At 32.1% G+C, this 25,523-nt stretch overlaps 2 protein-coding genes and 1 long non-coding RNA gene across 3 annotated transcripts; 2 read left to right on the forward strand and 1 right to left on the reverse strand.

The window, feature by feature from the left end:
* On the forward strand, positions 2,587-5,342 carry LOC109358730 (probable xyloglucan endotransglucosylase/hydrolase protein B). The gene is made up of 4 exons (XM_019603153.1): positions 2,587-2,831; positions 3,410-3,510; positions 3,826-4,019; positions 4,899-5,342. The coding sequence occupies exons 1-4, from the start codon at positions 2,630-2,632 to the stop codon at positions 5,296-5,298; spliced, it is 897 nt and encodes a 298-aa protein (XP_019458698.1). The 5' UTR covers positions 2,587-2,629; the 3' UTR covers positions 5,299-5,342.
* Positions 8,695-10,812, forward strand: LOC109358731 (xyloglucan endotransglucosylase/hydrolase 1). The gene is made up of 4 exons (XM_019603154.1): positions 8,695-8,975; positions 9,194-9,294; positions 9,639-9,832; positions 10,413-10,812. Exons 1-4 carry the CDS (start codon positions 8,789-8,791, stop codon positions 10,810-10,812), a joined length of 882 nt encoding a protein of 293 aa, XP_019458699.1. The 5' UTR covers positions 8,695-8,788.
* On the reverse strand, positions 10,686-24,448 carry LOC109358732. Its single transcript, XR_002109000.1, has 3 exons — positions 24,438-24,448; positions 22,629-22,634; positions 10,686-10,969 (listed from the first exon to the last, which is right to left on the reverse strand). It is a non-coding gene; the product is annotated as an uncharacterized LOC109358732 (long non-coding RNA).

Consider the following 25,523-nt stretch of genomic DNA (forward strand, 5'->3'; position numbering starts at 1 on the left):
AAAAATGACATTTGAACTATCATATATTTCTATGTAGACGACCTACTTATATTTGGTTCCAACGTTCATATTGTGAATAATGTGAAATCATTATTGTATAACAACTTTGATATAAAAGACCTTGGAGAGGCAAGTATATTCCTTAGTATAAATATTACTAGGTCAAAAGAAGGAATTTCTTTGGATCAACCTCACTATGTGGAAAAGAACTTAAAAAATATAAATACTATGACTGTAAACCTGCTAGCACACCATATGATCGAAAATGTAAAAAAATTTAGGAACATTCGTGAAGGTTTAAAACAAACTAAGTATGCTAGCATCATTGACATCTTTCGGTATGCCACTGGTTGCACTAGATCTGCCATTGCCTATGTTGTGGGATTATTATGCAGGTTTACCAGTAGACCTAGTATGGAGTATTGACATGCTATAGAAAGGGTAATGAAGTACATTAAGAAACACAATAATCCTTGGATTACACTGTCGAAGGTTTTCAGTTGTCCTAGAAGGATTCAGCAAGGCTGATTGGAACACTCTTTCATATGACCATCCTGGACTTGAACCAGAGACCTCGTCCGTGAAGTAAATCATTGCACCTTCTAAAGCAACTAACAGTTATATATTTGGCATAGCTAGTGGGGCTATTTCTTGAAAGTCAAATAAACAGACTATTTTGGCTCAATTCACTATGAAAACTCAGATGATAGCACTAGCAACAACTAGTGAAGAAGCAAGTTGGTTGAGAAAGCTTGCTTGCAGAGACTCCATTATGATAGTACTGTGACTATTCCAAAGATTGAGAATTGTTTTTATAACAGTAAGAAACAACAAATATGTCGTAAGCACATCACTGTTAGAGAGTTCTTCTCTATAGGAGCTGTTACAGTGGATCACGTATGCACTGAGAATAACATAGCAGATCATTTGACGAAGAGATTAGCTAGAGAGAAAGTCAATAATACTTATAAGAGTAAGAGACCAATGCCCTTAGAACGAAGATCACTTATGATGGTAATCCGACCTAACTGACTCAAGATCCCAATAAATAGGTTCAATAGGTAATAACAAGTTGTGAAATGATATGAGAATGAACATGCTATAAAATTATGAGAAGCATGATTCCTACAATAGATGTAAGGATGAATTAAACTCATGAGATCTATACTCTAATTGGAGTGAAATACCTAGACTATAGGAGTACTCTTTATAGACTCACATATGTTAATGTGGAAGTGAGTTGCTTCCTATAAAATTTAGGGGCATAAATTTCTAGAGTGTTCACTATATTGAGATAGATGTCATGCCATTTAACGCACATGCTTTAGAGAATACACCTTTGAAAAGGTTGTGTATGGTTTGATGTTGGTGATAGAGTTCAAAACTATGAGTCACTATAGTAAAATCTGGATCTTATTCACTATGCAAATGTTCAAGTCAAATAACATATTTGTTTACGCACAATCTTATTGAGACTACAAAAATTCCCGGAATTCATTTTTTAATTTCAAGCGAGAGATTGTTGGAACTTCATGTTTTAAAAACAAATTAATGGAGTCATTAATTGTGACTTTTGGGGGTGTGAAGTGTGAAAAGAAAAACTCTCAAACTCCACAATGGATGGAAGAGGGAGTTTGAAAGGCTTTATAAGCCTTAAATTCCCTATTTGGGGTGTGCCCTAAGAGGTACAATAGGTTTTGTGATGGATGATGACTCACACAAACAAAAGTCTTCAACACGCGCACCACCACCACCACCTCCTCCTTTGTTGTCGTCTGATCGGTTCGACTCATGTTTGGATTTGGTTCAGGCTTGGGCACAACATATTTTTTAAACAAAAAATATTTTACTTTTATTGTTCATTTTGGACGTGTGACTGACCAAGTCCATACACGTGTAGCACACATGTGACTAAGTCAACTCTCGGTTGGAGAAGTAATAGGAGTTGAAGAGAAGAATTCGGTGAGGGGAGAAGAATCTGGTCAACGGGAGGAAGATCTGTGGTGGGACTCTCTCCCTACCATAGAATTGCGTAGCTGTTTGGGACACAATCCCCCATCTGGACCATCGGATGAAAGGTTATCATTGGAGGCCTCACTTATAAATAGAGACATCCTTCCTTCATATTTTCTCGTCCCCAAGTTGAGTACTCTCTTACTCGATTTCTTCTTTCTTTCTGTGGTACTAGAATTGGTACATACAATCAAATTGTAGGAAATTAGAATTGACACAGGTAGTCATACTGTGGGTATTTCGAGAATTGACATTCGTACTCATATTTTGGGTGTATTCGAAAAGAGAGAACTATGCTGTTTTATACTGAGGACGGCGTAAATGATAGTTTGTTTGCACATTTTTTAGTAGTGTCACAAAACATCTTAAAGAGAGCGACCTCATCATAACTCGGATAATAAGTATTCTTTTGTGTAATTTAGAATTGTTGCAAGTCAAATATGAGATTCATACTCAAGAAAAGGATAAGGAAATTTTTAAAATAAGAAAGGGATTAAGGGTGCAAGCGTCCAAGGCAGGTTCTACCGGCCTAGCTTAGTGAGTACTTCCTATATATACCTATTTTAGCCACAAAGACGTAAACAATAGTTGCCTGAGTTCTCTAACAAATTGAGAAATGCAGAAAATGGATTCTTATTCTACGTTGACTCGGTGTCTAATAATTTTGGCATCACTCGCCTCTGTTGCACTCTGCACCAATCCACCTAGGCCAGTTGATGTACCATTCAGCAGAAACTATGTTCCAACATGGGCTTATGATCACATTAAATATTTCAATGGAGGTTCTGAGGTTCAGCTTCATCTTGACAATAACACTGGTGCGTAATCTAAATTAGATGTACCTTAGTTTACACTTATTTCAATATGCAATGTATGTTGGTTTTAAATTGCAGCCCAACACCGCAATTGTAATGACTAATGAGGGTATTACGATTTTATGAATCTTCATAATGATATGATGTTTGCAAAGGCGGCTGTGACGTACACATTTTTTCACAATTTTTATAATCAAATTAAACACAATTGTAATAGTAACTGCATTTGAAAACATTAAGGTTGCAAATTATTATGGTTAACAACTATGAAACTAAGGCATAATCTTGTGGTTTGTATAGTTTTCACAATTGGTGATAGTATTCATGCACATAATTTTCTCAATTATCCACAATTTTCATAGATGAATGATAGCCATATTCAATATCACAATTTAAAGCAATACAATGTTTAAATAATATCTCATTCAAATATTCATATACATTTTAACTTCACATGTAATATACCGTACTATGAATTAATCACATTCATATTGTTTTATTTGGATGTGCTGAATTCATTTTTCTCGCAGAACAGAAGTTAACTTGGTACATAAAATCATAGTTCATACAATTTTTAACAGGAACTGGCTTCCAGTCCAAAGGATCATACTTGTTTGGTCACTTCAGCATGAACATAAAGATGGTTCCTGGGGATTCAGCAGGGACAGTCACAGCTTTCTATGTATGTAAAACAAGTTTTTTCTTTTGACTTTATTCCTTCTATTTATGTTCTCACCAATTTGTTATTCTCTATTATTTATTTATTTTGGTACGATCAATGGTATCCTCTCATCATATGGCTCACGTACTAATCATTTCGAGTTGTATAGTGTAGCCCAAAAATCAAACATTTTACCTTATGGTCTAATAGGGGATCCAATTGGACCTTATACTAATAGACTAATGTCTTATTGGTTTATTCTCCTTATTGAATTTGAGAATTGCTTAGCTTATATTGGATGCAAATGTGACCATTGCTTTGAATGAAATACTGCAGTTATCATCCCAAAATTCTGAGCACGATGAGATAGATTTTGAGTTCTTGGGCAACAGAACAGGACAACCTTACATTTTACAAACAAACGTATTCACTGGTGGCAAGGGTGACAAGGAACAGAGAATATATCTCTGGTTTGATCCTACACTAAAGTACCATAGATACTCTATCCTATGGAACTTGTATCAGATTGTGTAAGTATTTCTTCCAGTTCTTCTACGGTTCGAACTTCTATCATTCCACTAATCATCTCAGAAATTTGTTGCTTATCCTTTACACCATTCCACACGTTTCTCCCCTTGTACACTGGTTAAGCATGTCTTAATGTTTAGAATGAAAGATTGGAATAAAGTTATAAACGTGTTCAGAGTTCGAGTCTCATACACAATAAATATTAAAATACTAACCTTTGTAAATAAATAAAAAATTATACACATTGCTCATCTCAGTTGTTGAATTCTCTAATCATGGCGTTAACATTTTGATTCTTATATACATATGGCAAAAACTTAGTTACTAAAGAGAATTAGTCTCATCCACCTATTAGTAGGGCCATATACTGAGAATAGGATAAAGTTTAATAAAAGAAGATCCTAGAGCATAAGACAATCAAAATTTAATATCAATCTTGTGTCTGATAGAGAATATTATCCTATGTTTAATAACATAAATTTACAACATTTGGATAAGATAGTAATTTATATTTTCTCAAAAGTATCCTTTATTTATAATTACAATATACATGCATATAAGACTTGTGCCGTATAATATCCTTTCAAGAAATAAACCCATGCTTAAATAAAAACTATAAATTAAAGAACATTTGTATAGTTTTTATTTAAAAGAAGTTAAAGAGGTGTGACAAAGTGAGTAAAATTCTATTCCATATTTTACGAATAAAGATCTGTTGTACTAAACCATATCCCAAATTATGCTTATTAAAAAATATTTAATAATTTTCTATTTTTATTTCAATGTTATTGATACATATATGAAACATGTTTTGGGAGGATAGACTTTTTCCATATTTTATAGCAGAATCATGATGATTCTCTTTTGTGGGATTTGCACAGGTTACTTGTGGATAATATCCCAATCAGGGTGTTCAAGAACAGCAAGGACTTGGGTGTAAAATTCCCCTTTAACCAACCCATGAAAATGTACAACAGTTTATGGAATGCTGATGATTGGGCTACAAGGGGTGGATTGGAGAAAACAGATTGGTCCAAAGCTCCATTCATAGCACAATATAAGGGCTTCCACATTGATGGTTGTGAAGCTTCTGTGGAAGCCAAGTTCTGTGCCACACAGGGCAAAAGATGGTGGGATCAACCTCAGTTCCAAGACCTTGATGCTTCTCAATGGAGATGGCTTAGGTGGGTGAGAAGGAAGTACACTATCTACAACTACTGCACTGATAAGACTCGTTACCCTCAACTACCCTCTGAATGCAAAAGAAACCGTGACATTTAAATGAAAATATATTTGGTACTATTCTTATTATTGTTAAAGTAAGTCTCATTTAATTTCACCCATGTGTCACATTGTAAGTGATATAATTTGATACTTCTTGTATTGGTCATTTATCATATATTTGTTTCATCATTGATTGTCATTATTTTGTTTAAGATATGCAAAAAAGACTAGAGGTTGAAGAGGGAGAAGAGTCTATTTCACTACACTTATTTATTTAGAGTGGGAAATGAGTTGACAATTCTATTTTATTCGTTCAGAATTTGTTTGGTTTCAAAACTCGACTTGATTTCGAAATAAACTATGTTTTCAGTTTGAATTTGACTAGATTGAAGTTCACGAACTGTTCGATTCATCTCGTCAACTCAAATTTTTTTAGTTTGTCAAGAGTTTGTGAACTTTTTAACTCAACTCACTATATCTAGGGGTGAGCAGGACCTGACTCTATCCGCTCACTTATATGGTACGATCATGGACCATGGTTGAACAAAGAGAACCCTCTATTTCATAATACTTATTTATTTAGGGTGGAAAATGAGTCGAACGGGGTTTCATTTAATTCAATAAGAATTTGTTCGATTTCAAACTCGACTTGATTTTTAAATGAGCTATGTTTTCAACTTGAACTTGACTAGATTGAAGTTCGCAAACTATTTAATTTGTCTCGTCAACTTGAAATTTTTTGGTTTGTCTAGAGTTTGTGAACTTTTAGTTCAACTCACTATATATAGCAGGACTTGACCCTATCCGCTCTCCTCATATGGCCCGATTATGATCAGCCTAAATAAGGTTTGGTTTCATCTGGTCTAGGGTTGTGTTCAAGTTCAAAAATTAGACTCGGTGAATATTTAGGGTTGGATAGTGGACAAGCATGATCGTCTCGTCCTATGACCACTCACTTATCATGTTTTTATGTGCCTCTATTCATTTATTTACATAGTAATGACTTCTCTTTGGTCGAAAATATTATTGATTATCTAATTTTTATTATATATACATAATTAACAATATATATACTTATCATTTTTATATGTCAAATTACATATTCTTAATACTAAGTAATATTGATAAGACTTTATTTAAAATGAGTATGTATTGTATTTAATTGGGTCTAGGGTCAGATTCAGGTTCAATGGCTGACCTAGCCCATGCTCACCCCTAACTAGATCAATTTGTTCAATTCATCAGATCAAATTTTGATTGTTTATTTAATATGTATAAATTAAAGATGTTTTATATATATATATACTCACATTTATATATGCATAGATATACACACAAATGCCTATGTACACATAGAATGTAGCTACCTAATCAACCTAACAAGTAATGATATGGCTAAGAAAGAGCCATATTCATTTTGTCACCTTTCTAAAATGATATGAGTGAGCACCACATGGTTGATCATTGATGAAGTTAAAAATGTAAAATGGATCTAAGCCAAAACTAGGCCCAATAGCTCAAACACGTTCAAACCACTTGAATATGTTCTAGTTTACACTCTTCATGTGTGATATTCAACCGATGTTGGACTCCAACTTTTCCAGAAATGAAAAACAACCTCATTAAACCAGCCAATAGAATGAGCAATTTGTCCAAACTACTTACATGCCTCAATGAAATGTTGATGCAGAGATCTAGACATAAACATTTGATGGAGATTTCCGCATGAGGGGACCAAAACCAAAACTTTTCATCATTTAATTACTAGTTATGATCTAAAAAACTTACGAATGAAATCCAAAACAAGTAGAACTTATATTGGCCAAAACAGAAATCATATAGCGCCTACTCACATCACTTTAGACATGTACTAAGATTGGGGTGTCGTTTTGTTTGTAACATTAGTACTTAATGGAATTTCTCTAACAACAAGGACTAGAACAAAACTTTAAAACATTTAAGGATTAATCGCATTAAAAAACTTGCCGAAAGTAAAAACACAACACATTGAACACTTAGAAACCAAAACCAAAATCACATGGCACCAACTCACATCAAAATTGGAAATATTTTATTAGAAAATAATAACTTCATACTTTAATAACTCAAATTTTACGCTTCAATAAAAATAGCATTCCACACTAGAATCGTTAAATACCCAAAATATAATAATTAAAATGAGCCCAATTAAATAATGATGCATTCTCCAAATAAAAACATTTCTTTTTTAACCATTATCATAAGTATGTATATAGTTTTATAGGGGCATCCTCTTGCAGTAATAATTTAAGATTTGAGTTTTGCATATGTGGTTGAGTTTTAAGTCTGTCTTACATTTTCAAGATTATTGTTTAAGACTTTAGTCGGTCTTATCATAATTGTTTTTCACTTTCTTTTGGACACATTACCTACTTATATATCAAATATTTTATATCTTAACTATATGTACTAGAGTCCTAAATTGAATCTTACGGATCCTAAAGTTAATGTGACAAAATTTTAATGGTAGAAGAGTGTTCAGAATTAAGATGCGCTGGGTATAAATATCTTCCTCATAGCTGTAACTTAGCTAGTTTTGCTCTGTCGTCTGGTCTGTCAACTAGGCTCTAGAGGAAGTTGAGGAATATTTTTGTTGTGTTTTGGCTACAGCTATTCAAAAGTTTATAAATATTATAATTGTTAGACTACAATGCAATTTGGGATCCTCAAACTAGAGAAATTTTTATTTTTTATTAGGGTATGAAAAGAGCGGAAACGATGAGGTATATGTCTTAAATCAAAATTTTAAAACATTAGTTTTATTATTTTTTACACTTATGAACTATTTCACTTGTATTATCCAATAAAACCATAAATAAAATACTTTGAGAGGATGTAATTTTATCATCTCACTATTTAATATGTGTGGACTTGGATTTGTGCATTAATATTATTAATTTATACATAAATTTCATACAATTTCCAAACTCAAATACAGTTTACGCAGCAATAAAAGAAAATAAAAAGGTATATCTGACAATTTTTTTGGAAAGACCTTATTGTCTATGCATTTTTTAAATTTTGAAAATGAGATAAGAGGATATAAAAATAATATATAGTTAAATATAATTTTAGTGTATCTAGAAAGTTAATAATTTTTTTAGTTTTAAGTGCTTACTTTAGTTATTCAATTTAGTTAACTACTTAACTATCCTACATAAGGTGTCAATATCACAATTAACCACCCCAATAATTAGTATAGTATATTAACCATATTATTATTTTTGGAGTATATAAAAACTAAAACTCAAAAAACAAAATTTGTAGTCAATAAAATCGAAATTAAGTAAATTTTAATGAAAAAAACATATTTATATCATATCAGCATTTAAATATACTACTTAAATAATATAAATCAAGATAACAGTGATTCATGCATGTATCCAGAAAGAAATAATAAAGAAAAGAAGTTTAGAGAGAAAAGGATGGAGAAGAAGGTCCAAGGAAGGTCTAATGCCTATAAATACCATGTTGTGGAAACAACATATCACAAATTAAGCCATAGAAAATGGGTTCATCTTTATGGACTCTGTGTCTGGTTCTTTCATCACTAGCCTCTATTGCGCTCTGTGCTACCCCAAGGAAGCCAATAGATGTACAATTTGGCAGAAACTACTACCCCACATGGGCTTATGATCACATCAAATACTTTAATGGAGGTTCTGAGATTCAGCTTCATCTTGATAAGTACACTGGTGAGTAGTAGTAGATGTGATGTACCTAAGTTCCCTACATCTTACTTTCTATATGTAGTTTATAGGTTCTAATTAATGATGTTTATGTTCACAACAACAACCAAACATTTTTCTTCCACTACTTACATCGAACAATGTAATTTTCAATTATAAATCATTTTCATTACAAAATATTGAGTTGTTAGTGTATAACTCTTGGTTCATACAACTATGAACAGGTACTGGTTTCCAGTCCAAAGGAAACTACTTGTTTGGTCACTTCAGCATGCACATTAAGATGGTTCCTGGGGATTCAGCTGGCACAGTCACTGCATTCTATGTAAGCTAAAATAATATACATATATAGTTTTATTTTTTACTGGTATTACTCACATAATTTCTTGTGGCCCGAGTTAGTTTTTGGTTAAGAGATTTAAACTTTGAACTAGAAATTATAAATTTGATATTTTTATGCATCATTTTGTAAGGCGAAGGTTTTTTAGCCAGCAGTTTCTATTCTATATGAACTTATTAAAATCTGTTTTTAAACTTTCATTATCTTTTCTTTTGTTTCCACCAATTTGTTCGGTACTTTATATGTATCTAGGAATATTTAGTTTGATAACTTTGTTTTTCCTGCTATGTATTTGAATGTGATATTTTATTGTGATTGGAACTATGCAGTTATCTTCCCAAAACTCTGAGCATGATGAGATAGACTTTGAGTTCTTGGGGAACAGAACAGGACAACCTTACATTTTGCAAACAAATGTGTTCTCTGGTGGCAAGGGTGACAAAGAACAAAGAATCTTTCTCTGGTTTGATCCTACAAAAGAATACCACAGATACTCCATTCTATGGAACTTGTATCAAATTGTGTAAGAACTTCATTTATTCACCTCTTGTATCATTCCTCAAATCACTAGCATTTTTCACTAACCAATCATTATTTTTTGAACATTTCACCAATCCATCTTGCCCAAAATTTTGTTCTTTTATAAGATGGAAAACAAAAGCTGTGAATTAGTAAATATGCTTTTAAAGGAAAAGATTTAATTTCTTAAATGAGGTTAGTGACCAAGAGAATAAAATGCATATAAAACATCTTCGTTCGTTATTGTAAGATTTTTTTTGTATGAATGAACTAATTACTTTAACTAGTGTTTTATAAGAAATTAATGGTTTCAAAATTTGGACTATAAAGATATACAATAAGTCTTATATTACTATATCAACGTCTTATTATTTGATATAAAATCATCATTATATATTCATTTTAGGAGAAAAAAATGCATAAATAATATAAGATATTTTTATATTTATTATATTACTATATTATTATATTTAATTATCACTAACTCGAATACAAGTAATAAATAAATCATGGATATAAAGTGTTATACCGTTTCCTTATCAATTTTACATGACATAAATTAAAATGTGAGGTACATTTTGCAGCTTCTTTGTGGATGATATACCAATCAGAGTATTCAAGAACAGCAAGGACTTAGGAGTAAGATTCCCATTTGACCAACCCATGAAAATATACAACAGTTTATGGAATGCTGATGACTGGGCCACAAGGGGTGGATTAGAGAAAACAGATTGGTCCAAAGCTCCATTCATAGCACACTATAAGGGCTTCCACATTGATGGTTGTGAAGCTTCTGTGCAAGCCAAGTTTTGTGCCACACAGGGAAAAAGTTGGTGGGATCAACCTGAGTTTCGTGACCTTGACGCTGCTCAATGGAGAAGGCTTAGGTGGGTGCGCCAGAAATATACTATCTATAACTATTGCACTGATAGGAAGCGTTACCCTCAGTTACCCCCTGAGTGCAAAAGAGACCGTGATATTTAAAATTTTATGTATTGTTGTTGCTATTATTGATTTTATTGTTACCATAAGTGCAAACTTTTCAGTCTGGTTTTACCACTATGTTAAATTTATATGATGGGTTTCTCTTTGGATTCTCCTTGAGAGGTATCTTATTGGATATAATATGTTAGAGTATTTTCTTTAAAAAACTTTGCATATTTGGTACTTGTATTGGACTTTTATCGCATCATTATTTATTGCCTCTGTTTTTTAACATGGAAGAGGGTCTGTGGATCATAACTCCATTTTAGTGGATAATAATGATGGCTCTCATACTTTTCCTTATCAAAACCATTTGCAAGACAGCAGTATTCAAGATATTTAAATCATTTTGGGACAATAATATTTAAATTATTCTTAAAACAATAGATATTTAAATTATTCTGAAGATAACAAGAGGTTTATGTCCCAATATGACATCTTGACAAAAGCCTATCAAATGAGGCTCAGGGTTACTTTTGTCCCAATATAACTCTGTTAGTATGTTAAAGTTAATCTCAAACCATAGATTGACTATATGAGTAGCCACCGAACCTGTATTTAAAATTATTCTCAAAGCAATAATATAAGTGATATGAGACAACGGATATGTTTTGTCTCCAATTGCAATGGTAACATCATTATGGTGGAGGATATAGTTGCTAAAATTATAATTATGAAATACAATCTAAAAAGTCTGAAAACTTCTTTTACTATTTCTTTCTGTTTCTCTATTCTTGGACTATTTTGTCTATCCTGTTCTAAAAATAATCTCGCCCGAGAACAAACCACTTGTGTTTTGAAATTGAAAAATATCAGCTAGAGACGGAAAAATATAGTATAGTTTGACTACACTATTGCATGTTTAATATATATTTTAAAATATTTATGAAACTAGTATATTTTTTAGAGACCTCATGAGATAGTATAGTTTGACTATACTACTCACGTACATTTTCCGCCTGAGACCCAGTTGTATTTTCAAATTTGAATAAAGGTCAGTGATCTGTGGTCCCCCACATGAGAAAGTAGAAGTCCGGTCAGAAAAAATATGATTATCTTGTTCCTGGTTTAGATATCAAATTTAATATTATTTACCCTTCCTCTCACACTTCCTGTGGAATAAATTTGTGATTGATAAAAAATTATATTATTAATTTAAATTGTGGAGTTTATCATGTGATCTAGTTCTGTTTTTTACTTTTTTTATATTAATAAACTATTCTCTTTTGAGTATGAGATTTATCTTTAACAAATATCATTCACAATTCACAGAATTGAATTTTTCACTTTTCTATCGTCCTTAATATTTAATACCTACGTATACCTACTTATATCGGTATACCTACACCTTCTTCATACTGCAACCACAATTAAAATAATTAATTGACTCATGATAAGGATAAGGTCATAAAGATGTGACGAATAGTTCTAATATTTTCATTCGAAAGTGGATAAGTATTAGTGATTAATTTCCGTGAATCAAAGTAAAGGTTAAAGATGATAGATCTCATAAACGTGGCCCCACTGAGAACTCTCCATGTGCATTGCTTAGGAGTGGTTGCAAGATATAACAATTTTTAACTAAATTCAAGGGCTGTACAGAGCATTATTTTCTGACAATATCTCTGGTGGTCCCTGAGGGATTATCATTGGACATGGTGAGCTTGCACTAAGAAGCGTGGGCTTAAGTTTTGTAGCCATATAATAGTATAGATAGTGATGATTAAGGAGTTTATCTTCTTAAAATAAACCATATAACATATATAACATGAAACTAATAAAGAGTTGTTTTAGTAGTGTAAGGCTTTATTAGACTTAAATGTTGAAAATTTAATTTTTGGGAGCGACATTTGTTGAATGAGGTAACCATGAACCCTAAAAAAGATGATTTCTTTATCAAAGAAAGGTGAAATAATACAAAAAAATACTAACATGAATGCTTACCGGGATATATATAGACCAATAAAATTTATGTATTATCAATATAAATATTTATACATACTTATACATAAGTCATCAATAATGATTAAATATAAATTATTAATGATGCAATCATAATATATAAATGATTTAAAATATATACATTGACAATGTAAGTATTTTTTGCACTGTTAACAAATCATTCATCATTCATATGTTAACAATCAGTGACTCTCAATAAAAGTAATACAAATTAATGATAAATAATGTGTCAACAATATAAATTTTTTTACACTAACAATATATAAATTTTAAACTCATATATAAATACTAACAGTGTATATATTTTTTCTATATGAAAACATATAATAACAACAACAATGTATATATTTTTATTAAGTAATCAACCATACGAATCAAACACAATATATACAAATGCACACAATAATATTAGTTGTATGAATAGTAAAATAGATTAAGTAAACATTTTTAGTTATGATTATAGTTAAGTTTTAGAATAGAAATAAGGAGATTGAGAAAAACTTCTATTTCGATTTTTCCCTTCCAAAACTTAACTGATTAGAAACTCTATTTTAACTTGCCTGATGGATGGTTGATTAAAATCTTGATGCGAATATGTTAAAAAATGACAAGCTATAAAAACAAAACAAATAAAGATTGGAAATAAATTATACTTGCCTGTTGTCTTGCACTGTTTCGACTCTCGAGCCGCCATGAACGGATTGAAGTTGGAATTAATTAAGGCTCCTTACTTTCGGTAAGGAAAAAGCAACAATGGGCTGGGAAAGGTCTAGTTTTCTATTCTTAGTTTAGTGTAAAGATCAAGTTTATTTCAAATAATATCACGTGACTGTAGAGTTTTCTTTTTGAAGTTTGATTCATAGAATCCTCTAGTGGGACTTCTAAGGACTTGTCTGCCATGTTACTCATTTTCCAGCCTAAAATCAAATATGATTGATCATCATTTGACTCCATTATGGCACCATAACTTTTTGGACTTTTCAAAAGATAGTAGGCAATAGACAAGGAAAATATGTTGTCTCGCAAGAAACAAAATTATGGAGTTCAGGCTCACTGTCTTCACATATTCGAGACTTAGGAGGAAACTGAAGAGCATCAAGCTTAATAAAAGTTTTTAGTTATATACAATTTTAACAATATGAATTTATAAATTTTAAATTGAGAATAAAAAATCTCCTCAAACAAAATATAAGTTATCTTTTTCCGCCATTAAAATTATGATAAATATCATATTTAATCCTTGTTTACAAAAATATTTCTAAAAACTAAAATGTCATAATTTTAGTGGCTAAAATAGATAACTTATTTCCTTATATGCTGATATGGTTAATTCTCACAACAGCCGACAACAAAGCCTCACACGTTACAATATTTTATAAACTAATCACTCAAGTGATATTATGGATTGTAATAAATGTAACAAATGTATGATATAACATGAATATGTGTTGTTTTAATTAATGTAATTATGGAATGGAGAGTTATGAATAAAATGGTAAGATTTTTAAGAAAAATCTATATATAGTGTTTGGTGGAAAACTATACTTATTAGAAATGATTAGAAAAAAAGACTCGAAATATTGTCTTTGAAAGAGAAAGAGATAAAAGAGTTTCTCTGTTGATGAAGAATAACACACAACATCAAAAGGAGGATCGTGTCGCAATAGATGAATGTTGGAAATCTATATTCCTATTATGTGAAAGCTATGATTTCTTAAGATTCATTTACACATGGTTTCCATGACAAAAACTTACATGTAGTATCAGAACACTGTCTTTACGAATTTAGAGTTTTCCATATTATGATGATGCAATCCTGAATGATATTTTAAAATATGTTATGAGTATTTAAAGAACTCGTATATGATTATTTCGAACAAAGAGAATATATCACCATCATTGTGCCTATATTCTACAATATTCATATTGCAATATCCATATAACATAACATAAAAGGAAGCACTTCATATTATTCAGACTATTATGATGATGCACTGAATGATATTTTAAAATATGTTATGAATATTTAGAGAACTCGTATACGATTATCTCGGCTGGATTATAATAATAAACAAAGAGAACATATCACCATCATTGTGCATATATTCTACACTATTCATATTGCAATATCCATATAACATTAACATAAAAGGAAGCACTTCATATTATTCAGACTATTTCATTTACTTTTCTTTATTCTGGTTTTAGAAAGAATGAAATCTTGCAGAAACTTTGCACATCATGTAACAGTGCATTGTTTCACATTACGTAATAAAAGCAATATATAACAGAAACAGAAACACTAGTTAACATACATATGTTCATTGTTATTTTTTTAATATACATTTGTGATTTGGTTAACAACCACATATATATATATATATATATATATATGAACATTTATTTATGTATATATACAACAATAATATTAAGTAATATATATGTTATATATATATATATATATTATATTATATGTTATTATATATAAACATTGAATATATATATATATATATATAATTAAGTTATAATTGAATTTTTAATGTAATTGTTTATTTTATGCAATTGTACATGAATATGAATGCAACTTTATAATTTATGTGCAAATTTGGGAGTCATATGTATGTATAATATTATAACTTGTTAGATGTTTGTAATTATTGTATGATATATTTGTTCATCATTAAAGTGGTCAAATCTTTATGTTATTTAATTCCAAATCATATGATCATATTTCATTTGTTTGGAATTATTGTATGATAGATTTATTAATCATCAAAGTGGTCAAAATTTTATGCTTATTTATTTCCAAATTGTAAAACACATATTTCATTTACTCATTAATTTGATACTATGAATGATATAACAATTATTTGTTTATGAGTAAATTGAAATTCATTAGTACAAGACAGTTAAGAATCGCCCAAATGTTTATTGTTTACTCTTATAATCAATAAACATGTATGTTGGTAGTGTAAATACATCATTAGTCATATTTATATATGTTGGTGCAGTGAAAGCGATCGTTGCGCAGCGTTCGCCACAAGCAATCAAATAAAGACATAGAATATATAGAAGAAAAGAAACAAGAGAATTTGTTAACGAGGTTCGACCAATTGTGCCTACGCCCCCGGGAGCGCTGAGCGGCTACCAAGATATTATTAGAGAATAAGGATTATAAACCCTAGCACACCAATGGGCCCACCTGCCGATTAGGTGTTTCTATTTGGTACTTATATCTAGTGCACATTACAACAAGTCACTTGAGTCTAATATAAAATATTGACATTCTACTCTATTCTGATACTAGGCAATGTGGGACTTCATATAATAATATATTTCAAACAATTCCTACAATCTCCACCTTGATTGAAATAGACGAATATCTCGCTCCTTAGGAAATGTACACAAGAATCTCCACCTTATCGAATATATAATTCCATCTTGTTCAATTTCTAATTCTCTTTAACTGCTCCCCTACAACATAGACATTATGAGTATCCTTGATGATGTTACTAAGAGCCTAACTCTCCAAACTTGTAGTGCAGCTTCCCGTACCGCCATCAAATGGAACATGTTGTCTAGCCACCTATTTCTAGGAAGTCTTTTGATATATTGGAATCTCTACACAAAAGTTCACCAACAATCGTCCTCTTTAGTACTCAGACAAACTGAACCTTAGACCTTTATTGGAAAGCCTCAACCGCTACCACCATTGTCTACTCTGACAATCCAAGTTCAAAAGAACTATCATACTCCACCATAAGGAGTATACCCATAACACACACCTTGCGTCAATGTTAACTAATGTTTGTAACACATCCTTGCATCCAAGTCAATGCCCATGTCACACCCTACATCAAAGCCAGTCAACGCCTCTGTGCTTTTGTGGATCTGCTAACAATTAACATCCTTCACTATGACATCTTAGACACGCCATTAGGATATTTCACTTCTCATCTCAAATGAGAATATTCTCTCAACATCTAGAGATATATTGCCAGCATTTGTCTCTGGGTCAAACTCAACATATGAGTCCCTATCTCCATCTTGATCCTAACCCAACACATGAACTTATGGGTTTCTGGATCAACACATACAACATCCACACCACAGTTCCACCACGTTTCCTTCTCCTTCAACTCATCTACTCTATCTTTGCCATTACCTTTGACGCACATTGTCTAGCCTTCATCCTCTTTAACCATTATCTGACGTCTGGGTTAAGAGCCATCTATCAATTGGCTCTGATACCAATTGTTGGTGTAGCGAAAGCGATCGTTGCGCAACGTTGACCACAAACAATCAAATAAAGGCATAAAATAAATAGAAGAGAAGAAAGAAGAGAATTTGCTAACGGGGTTCGACCAATTGTGCGTACATCCTCGAGAGTGCTGAGCGGCTACCAAGATATTATTAGAGAATAAGGATTACAAACCCTAACACACTCATGGGCCCACCTACCCATGAGGTGTTTCTATTTGGTGTTTATATCTTGTGCACATTACAAGAAGGTACTTGAGTCCAATATATAATATTGATATTCTACTCTATTCTGATACTAGGCAATGTGGGACTTCATATAATAATATATTTCAAACAATCCCAACAATCTCCACTTTGATTGAAATAACGAGTATCTCGCTCCTTAGGAAATCTACACAAGAATCTCCACCTTAGCGAATATATGACTCCATCTTGTTCAATGTGTAATACTCTTTAACTGCTCCCCTACAACATAGACCTTCTGAGTATCCTTGACGATGTTACCAAGAGCCTAACTCTCTGAACTTGTAGTGCAACTTCTCGCACCGCCATCAAATGGAACATGCTTCCTAGCCACCTATTGCTAGGAAGTCTTTCGATATATTGGAATATCTACACAAAAGTTCACCAACAATCATCCTCTTCAGTACTCAGACAAACTGAACCTTGGAGCTTCATTGGAAAGCCTCAACTGCTACCAACATTGTCTACTCTGACAATCCTAGTTCAAAAGAACTATCATACTCCACCATAAGGAGTATACCCACAAAAAACACATTGCGTCAATGCTAAAAAATGTTTGTGTCACATCCTTGCATCCAAGCCAATGCCCATGTCAAACCCCTACATCTCTACCAATGCTCGTGCTACAACTTGCATCAAAGCCAATGCCCATGTTACACCCTACATCAAAGTCAGTCAACGCCTGTGTGCTTTTGTGGATCTTCTAATAATTAACATCCTTCACTATGACGTCTCAGACCCGCCATTAGGATATTCCACTTCTCATCTCAAATGAGAACATTCTCTCAACATCTAGAGAGATATTGTCAGCATGTGTCTCTGCGTCAAACTTAACATAGGAGTCCCTATCTCCACCTTGATTCTAGCCCAATACATGAACTTATGGGTTTCTGGATCAACACATACATCACCCACACCACAGTTCCGCCATGTTTCATTCTCCTTCAAATCATCTATTTTATCTTTGCCATTACCTTTGACGCACATTGTCTAGCCATCACGCCTTCACCCTCTTTAACCATTATCTGACGTCTGGGTTAAAAACCATCTACCAATTTGCTCTGATACCAATTGGTGGTGCAGCGGAAGCGATCGTTGCGCAGCGTTGACCACAAGCAATCAAATAAAGGCATAGAATAAATAGAGGATAAGACACAAGAGAATTTGTTAACGGGGTTCGGCCAATTGTGCCTACGTCCTCGAGAGCGCTGACCGACTACCAAGATATTATTAGAGAATAAGGATTACAAACCCTAACGCACTCATGGACCCACCTGCCCATGAGGTGTTTCTATTTGGTGCTTATATTTGGTGCACATTACAACAAGGCACTTGAGTCCAATATATAACATTTATATTGTACTCTATTCTGATACTAGGCAATGTGGGACTTCATATAATATTATATTTCAAACAATCCCAACAATCTCCACCTTAATTGAAATAGACGAATATCTCGCTCCTTAGGAAATCTACACAAGAATCTCCACCTTGGCGAAGATATGACTCCATCTTGATCAATGTCTAATTCTCTTTAACTTCTCCCCTACAACATTGACCCTTTGAGTATCCTTGACGATGTTACCAAGAGCCTAACTCTTCAAACTTGTAGTGCAGCTTCCCGTACCGCCATCAAATTGAACATGCTGCCTAGCCACCTATTGCTAGGAAGTCTTTCGATATATTGGAATCTCTACATAAAAGTTCACCAACAATCGTCCTCTTCAGTACTCAGACTAACTTAACCTTGGAGCTTCATTGGAAAGCCTCAACCGCTACCAACATTATCTACTCTGACAATCCTAGTTCAAAAGAACTATCATAGTCCACCATAAGGAGTATACCCAGAACACACAACTTGCGTCAATGTTAACTAATGTTTGTGTCACATCCTTGCATCCAAGCCAATGCCCATGTCAAACCCCTGCAGCTCTACCAATGCTCGTGCTACAACTTGTATCAAAGTCAATGCCCATGTTACACCCTACATCAAAGTCAGTCAACGCCTCTGTGCTTTTATGGATCGGCTAACAATTAATATCCTGCACTATGACGTCTCAGACACACCATTAGGATATTCCACTTCTCATCTCAAATGAGAACATTCTCTCAACACCTAGAGAGATATTGTCAGCATCTGGCTCTGGGTCAAACTCAACATATGAGTCCCTATCTCCACCTCGATCCTAACCCAATACATGAACTTATGGGTTTCTGGATCAACATATACATCGCCCACACCACAGTTCCGTCATGTTTCCTTCCCCTTCAACTCATCTACTCTATCTTTGCTATTACATTTGACGCACATTGTCTAGCCATCATGCCTTCATCCTCTTTAACCATTATCTGATGTCTGGTTTAAGAGCCATCTACCAATTGGCTCTGATACCAATTGTTGGTGCAGCGGAAGCGATCGTTGCGCAACATTGACCACAAGCAATCAAATAAAGGCATAGAATAAATAGAAGAGAAGAAACAAGAGAATTTGTTAACGAGGTTCGACCAATTGTGTCTACATCCCCGAGAGCACTGAGCGGCTACCAAGATATTATTAGAGAAGAAGGATTACAAACCCTAACACACTCATGGGCCCACCTACCCATGAGGTGTTTCTATTTGGTGCTTATACCTGGTGCACATTACAACAAGGTACTTGAGTCCAATATATAATATTGATATTCTACTCTATTCTGATACTAGGCAATATGAGACTTCATATAATAATATATTTCAAACAATCCCAACAATATATCCAAAGATAATAAATGTTTCTAATATATGCATGTATCACTGCTGAATTATGTGAATTTCTTTTCGTATCATTATGTTTAGTATGGTATATTGATGGATTACCCAAAAGTGAACATTCATATGCACTTATAAAGAAGTTTGTATTAATTTAGCATGTAACTCAAAGCCTTAATGTTTTTGTTTAATTTTATTGATTACAGTACTTGTTGCTTTGCTTTCGCAATTCTTATCTGTTCAAACTTTCAATGGACTTAACTTCTCTGAATGGAGTGAACAAATCCAATTTTACCTTAGGGTAATGGATTTGGATTTGTCACTTAGAGAAGATAAGCCAAGCTATTACTAATATAAGTAGTGAGGAACATAATGTTGATTATAGGAATTGGGAAAGATCAAATAGATTGAGTCTAATGTATATGTAAATGAGTATTGTTGACAATATTAAGCCGGTTATTCCTAAAACTATAAGTGCTAAAGAAATGTTGAAGTTTGTGGTAGAGTGCTCCCAAAATATTGACAGGTCTCTTGCTGGGACATTAATGAGTATATTGACCACCACAAAATTTGATGGTTCTCGTATTATGCATGAACATGTCATTGAAATGACAAATATTGCAGAAAGACTTAAGACATTGGGAATGGATGTGAATGAAAACTTCATTGTATAATTTATAATAAATTCATTATCCTATGAATATGGTACTTTACAAATGAACTATAAGACCATGAAAGATAAATGGAATGTGCATGATTACATTGTATGTTAGTTCTAGAGGAAACCAGAATGAGGAGCCAAGAAAATCATTCCATCGATTATGTTAATCATCAAGGAGCTAAAAAGAAAGTTAGTAAGAAATATGACAAGAAAGGGAAAATACTTTTAAATATTAATGAGTCCTCTTCTCAAATCCACAAGAAGGAACATCATGATAACAAATGTCATTTTTGCAGAAAAATTAGACATTTCCAAAAGTATTGTCCAAAACGAAAAGGTTGGTTTGAAAAGAAAGGTAAGGCTAATGCTTATATATGTTTTAAATCAAACTTAGCAGAAGTTCCTTATAATACTTGGTAGATTGACTTTGGATGTACTACTCATATTTATAATACTATGTAGAGATTCATTACGACCTGAACTACAAGACCAAAGGAAAAATTTGTCTTTATGGAAAATAGAGTGAAAGTTCCAATCGAAACTGTTAAGACTTATTGTTTAATCCTTAACACTAGACATCATTTACATTTATTTGAAACCCTTTATGTACCTAATATATCTAGGAATTTGGTTTCTATATCTAAACTTGATGTTGTTGGACACTCTTTTAAATTTGGTAATGGGTGTTTCATTTTGTATAGATATACTTATTTAATTGACAATGATATATTATATGATGGATTGTACAAGTTAAATCTTTCCAGTATTTTTTCTGAAACACTTTTAATCTTGTGTCATAACATTGGAATTAAGCATGACTTAATTGATGAATGTTCTGCTTACTTATGGCATAAACATTTGGGACATATATCCAAAGAAAGAATGAAAAGAATAGTAAAGAATGAAATCCTTCCAGACTTAGATTTTACTGATCTGAATATATGTATGGATTGTATTAAAGGTAAATAAACAAAATACACAAAGAAAGGAGCCACAAGAAGCACTAAGCTCCTTGAAATTATATACCAGATATTTGTGGACCTTTTGATGTTAACTCTTTCAATAAGGAAAAATACTTCATTTCATTCATTGATGATTATTCACGTTATGAACATATCTATTTAGTGTCTGATAAATCTCAAGCGTTAAAAACCTTAGAGATTTACATTACTGAAGTTGAAAGAAAATTAGATAAAAATGTGAAAATTATCAGGTTAGATCGAGGCGGTGAGTATTATGGAAGATATGATGAAAATGAACAACATTCAGGTCTTTTTGTTAAATTCCTTGAAAGTTGTGACATATATGCATAATACACAATGTCGAGTACACTACAACAAAATAGTGTATTAGAAAGGTGTACTAGAACATTGTTGAATATGGTTAGATGTATGTTGAGTAATTCATATTTACCCATTTCATTATAGACTTCTGCTTTAAAGACCTCCATATATTTATTAAATAGGGTTCCTAGTAAGGTAGTTCCAAAGACTCATTTTGAATTTTGGACAGGAAAGAAACCTAGTTTAAGGCACTTGCATGTTTGGGGATGTCAGACGAAAATTAGAATTTATAGTCCACAAGAAAAGAAATTGAATGCAAGAACAAATAGTGATTATTTCATTGGTTATCCAGAAAAATCAAATGGGTATAGATTTTATTGTCTAAACCATACTACAAGAATTGTTGAAACTGAGAATGTTAGGTTCATTGAGAATGATGAGATCTGTGGGAGTGAAACACCATGTAAAGTGGAATTTCAAGAAGTGATGGTACAATTTCCATTTACGTGTCCCTAATAATGTTGTTCCTCAAGTTATTCAACTGACTAGTAATGATGGAGAACAACAAAATAATCTCATTACTGAAAATGAAATTGATGAACCTATAGTAGAAGAATCAAAAGAGATAGCATTAAGAAGATTTAAAAGAGAAAGACGATACGCTATTCGTGATGATTATGTGGTTTTCCTACATGAGTCAAAATATGACATATGAATTGAGAATGACCCAGTTACATTTTCACAAGCCATGGATAGTGATAATGTCGATAAATGGTTAAATGCCATGAAAGATGAGTTAAAATCTATGAACCAAAATAAGGTTTGGAACCTTTTTGAGTTACTAGAAGATTGTAAAAAAGTTGGTTGTAAGTGGGTTTCTAAAACCAAACATGATTCTTATGGTAACTTATAACGTTATAAGGCCAAACTTGTAGCAAAAAGTTATACTCGGAAAGATGGTGTTGACTATAAAGAAACATTTTCACCAGTCTCTAAGAAAGACTCACTTAGGAATATCATGGCATTTGTGGCTCATTGTGATTTGGAGTTACACCAAATGGATGTAGAGAAAGGAAAAAACACATGATGTGTAAACTTAAGAAGTCAATATATGGACTTAAACAAGCTTCACGGTAGTAGTATCTTAAGTTTAATGATACAATCATATCATTTGGCTTTAAGGAAATGTTGTTGATCGATGTATATACCTATATATCGGTAGGATTAAGTTTATCTTCTTGGTTCTATATGTTGATGACATTATGCTTGTAACTAATGATATTGGTCTTTTACATGAGACTAAGATGTTTCTCTCTAAAAAATTTGAAATAAAAGATATGGGTGAGGCAAACTATGTGATTGGAATATAAATATTCCGTGATAGATCACAAGGACTTTTAGGCTTGTCTCATAAAACATATATTAACAAAATTTTGGAGAGATTTAGACTGGATAAATGTTCAGCATATCCTGTTCCAATTCAGAGAGGATACAAGTTTAGTATGATGCAATGTCCAAAGAATGATTTGGAACGAAAGCAAATGGAAGAAATTCCTTATGCATCTATGGTTGGGAGTTTAATGTATGCTCAGACTTGTACACGATCAGATATTAGTTTTGCAGTTGGATTGTTAGGAAGATACCAGAGTAATCCAGGTATAGAACATTGAATAACTGCAAATAATGTTATGAGATACTTGCAGGGTACAAAGGATCACATGCTTACTTATAGGAGATCAAATCATCTTGAGGTGGTTGGATATTCAGATTCAGACTTGCCGGAATCATAGACACAAGAAATTCTACTTTAAGTTATGTATATTTATTAGTTGGAGCATTTATCTCATGGAAGAGTGTGAAGCATACTGTCATTGCCACATCCAGTATGGAAGCTGAATTTCTGGCATACTTTGAGGCCGCAATTCATGCTAATTGGTTACATAACTATATTTCAGGACTTGGGGTTGTCGATAGTATTGTCAAGCCGCTGAAAATTTATTGTGATGATTCCGCAACAATCATCTTTTCTAAAAATGACAAGTATTCCAAAGGTGTTAAATATATGGAAGTAAAATACTTTGTCGGTAAAGAAGAAGTTCAGAAACTTAGGGTGTCAATTGAACATATTAGCACTAACCTTATGATTGCAGAACCTTTGACGAAAGGGTTACCTCCCAAAACATTTTCTAGTCATGTTAAAAATATGGGTATTATGTCTGCGAATGAATGTTAAACATTATATTTAATAAAATTTCAATATTTGACACTCTGAGCTCATTAATATTTAAGTTTATGATTAATATTTTATTTTCTCACTTATGTACACATGTGAGAATGGTAATGTTGAAAATAAAACTTTCTTTCTAAATGTCATTATCATATGAATCACTTTAATATGTCACGTTAGGAATAAGGCTAATATAGTAAGACGTGGAGTGATATCGAATAAATGATGTACAACTGACATGACTTTTATTAGTTTTTGTTCTTAATCATGACTTGTAATATGATGAATATGAAAAACATATTCTAATTATGCGCATTATATTTGATATATATTATATCAAGAATTCTAGCGTCACATGAGCCAAGTAGGAAAATGTAAGAAATGCCTCATGTCATATTAATGGATATACTATTTTGTTTTGAATAATGTAACTCTTGAATGCAGAGTTGTAAATAAAATGGTAATACTATTGGGAAATAGACTATATATAATGCTTGATGAAAGCACTATACTTATCACAAAAGATAAGAAAAAGGACTTGAAGTATTGTCTCTGTCTCTGCCTAGAAAGGTTGCTCTATTAGCCATCAGTAGAGGAAGACTCCGTTATACTTTGTATTTCTCTATTTGAAGATGAAGTGTGCGAAACAAATTTTTTTTTTCTTTCTAATATTTAGACAATTTCAGCTCTCTACATATCACGATAATCTCTTCTCATATTCCCACTTTTCTCTTTCAGTTGTAATTTATAATGTTCATTCATTTCAATTCCATACTAACTCATTAGAAGACTTCGTTATACTTTGTATTGCTCTATTTGAAGATGAAGGATACAAAACTTTATAAAGTATTAAGGAACACGTCATTATGCTAATAATTAAAAAAATTATCAATAAATTTATAACAAATTATTATTTGATTCTAAAATAAGATTAATTTAAAAATACATATTATTATTATTTGACTCTAAAATAACTACAAACAAATAAAATTCAAAAACAGTAACTATTGTTACTATTCTTAATAAATACTAACAAATATTAATAATAAAAAATTATTAATATTTTTTTATGTTATGTTTCGTATTGTTACTATTTTAATATTGCAATATTAGAATCAAACACTAAACTTTAAAAATGTATATTCATAATGAGCATTGTATAAAATTAAGGAATTAGAAATAATTCAAATAAAATATAAATAAAATATGTGTTATAATGCATAGAACTTTATATATTATATGATTGCTTTTAATATAATATAGGTAGGCGAATCAATTTTATTATCATAATTAAATTAAATCAAAGATATTATTTTTTTTCTTA

The sequence above is a fragment of the Lupinus angustifolius genome, chromosome LG10 (assembly GCF_001865875.1).
Source record: "Lupinus angustifolius cultivar Tanjil chromosome LG10, LupAngTanjil_v1.0, whole genome shotgun sequence".
In the NCBI taxonomy this organism is placed as follows: domain Eukaryota; kingdom Viridiplantae; phylum Streptophyta; class Magnoliopsida; order Fabales; family Fabaceae; genus Lupinus; species Lupinus angustifolius.

Excerpts from the sequence above, each read along its gene's own strand:
- LOC109358731 (XM_019603154.1), top strand. The coding sequence starts at position 8,789 with ATGGGTTCATCTTTATGGACTCTGTGTCTGGTTCTTTCATCACTAGCC. Across the intron at positions 8,976-9,193 it reads TCATCTTGATAAGTACACTG|GTACTGGTTTCCAGTCCAAA; the intron begins GTGAGTAGTAGT and ends AACTATGAACAG. Across the intron at positions 9,295-9,638 it reads GCACAGTCACTGCATTCTAT|TTATCTTCCCAAAACTCTGA; the intron begins GTAAGCTAAAAT and ends GGAACTATGCAG.
- LOC109358730 (XM_019603153.1), top strand. The coding sequence starts at position 2,630 with ATGCAGAAAATGGATTCTTATTCTACGTTGACTCGGTGTCTAATAATT. Across the intron at positions 2,832-3,409 it reads TCATCTTGACAATAACACTG|GAACTGGCTTCCAGTCCAAA; the intron begins GTGCGTAATCTA and ends AATTTTTAACAG. Across the intron at positions 3,511-3,825 it reads GGACAGTCACAGCTTTCTAT|TTATCATCCCAAAATTCTGA; the intron begins GTATGTAAAACA and ends GAAATACTGCAG.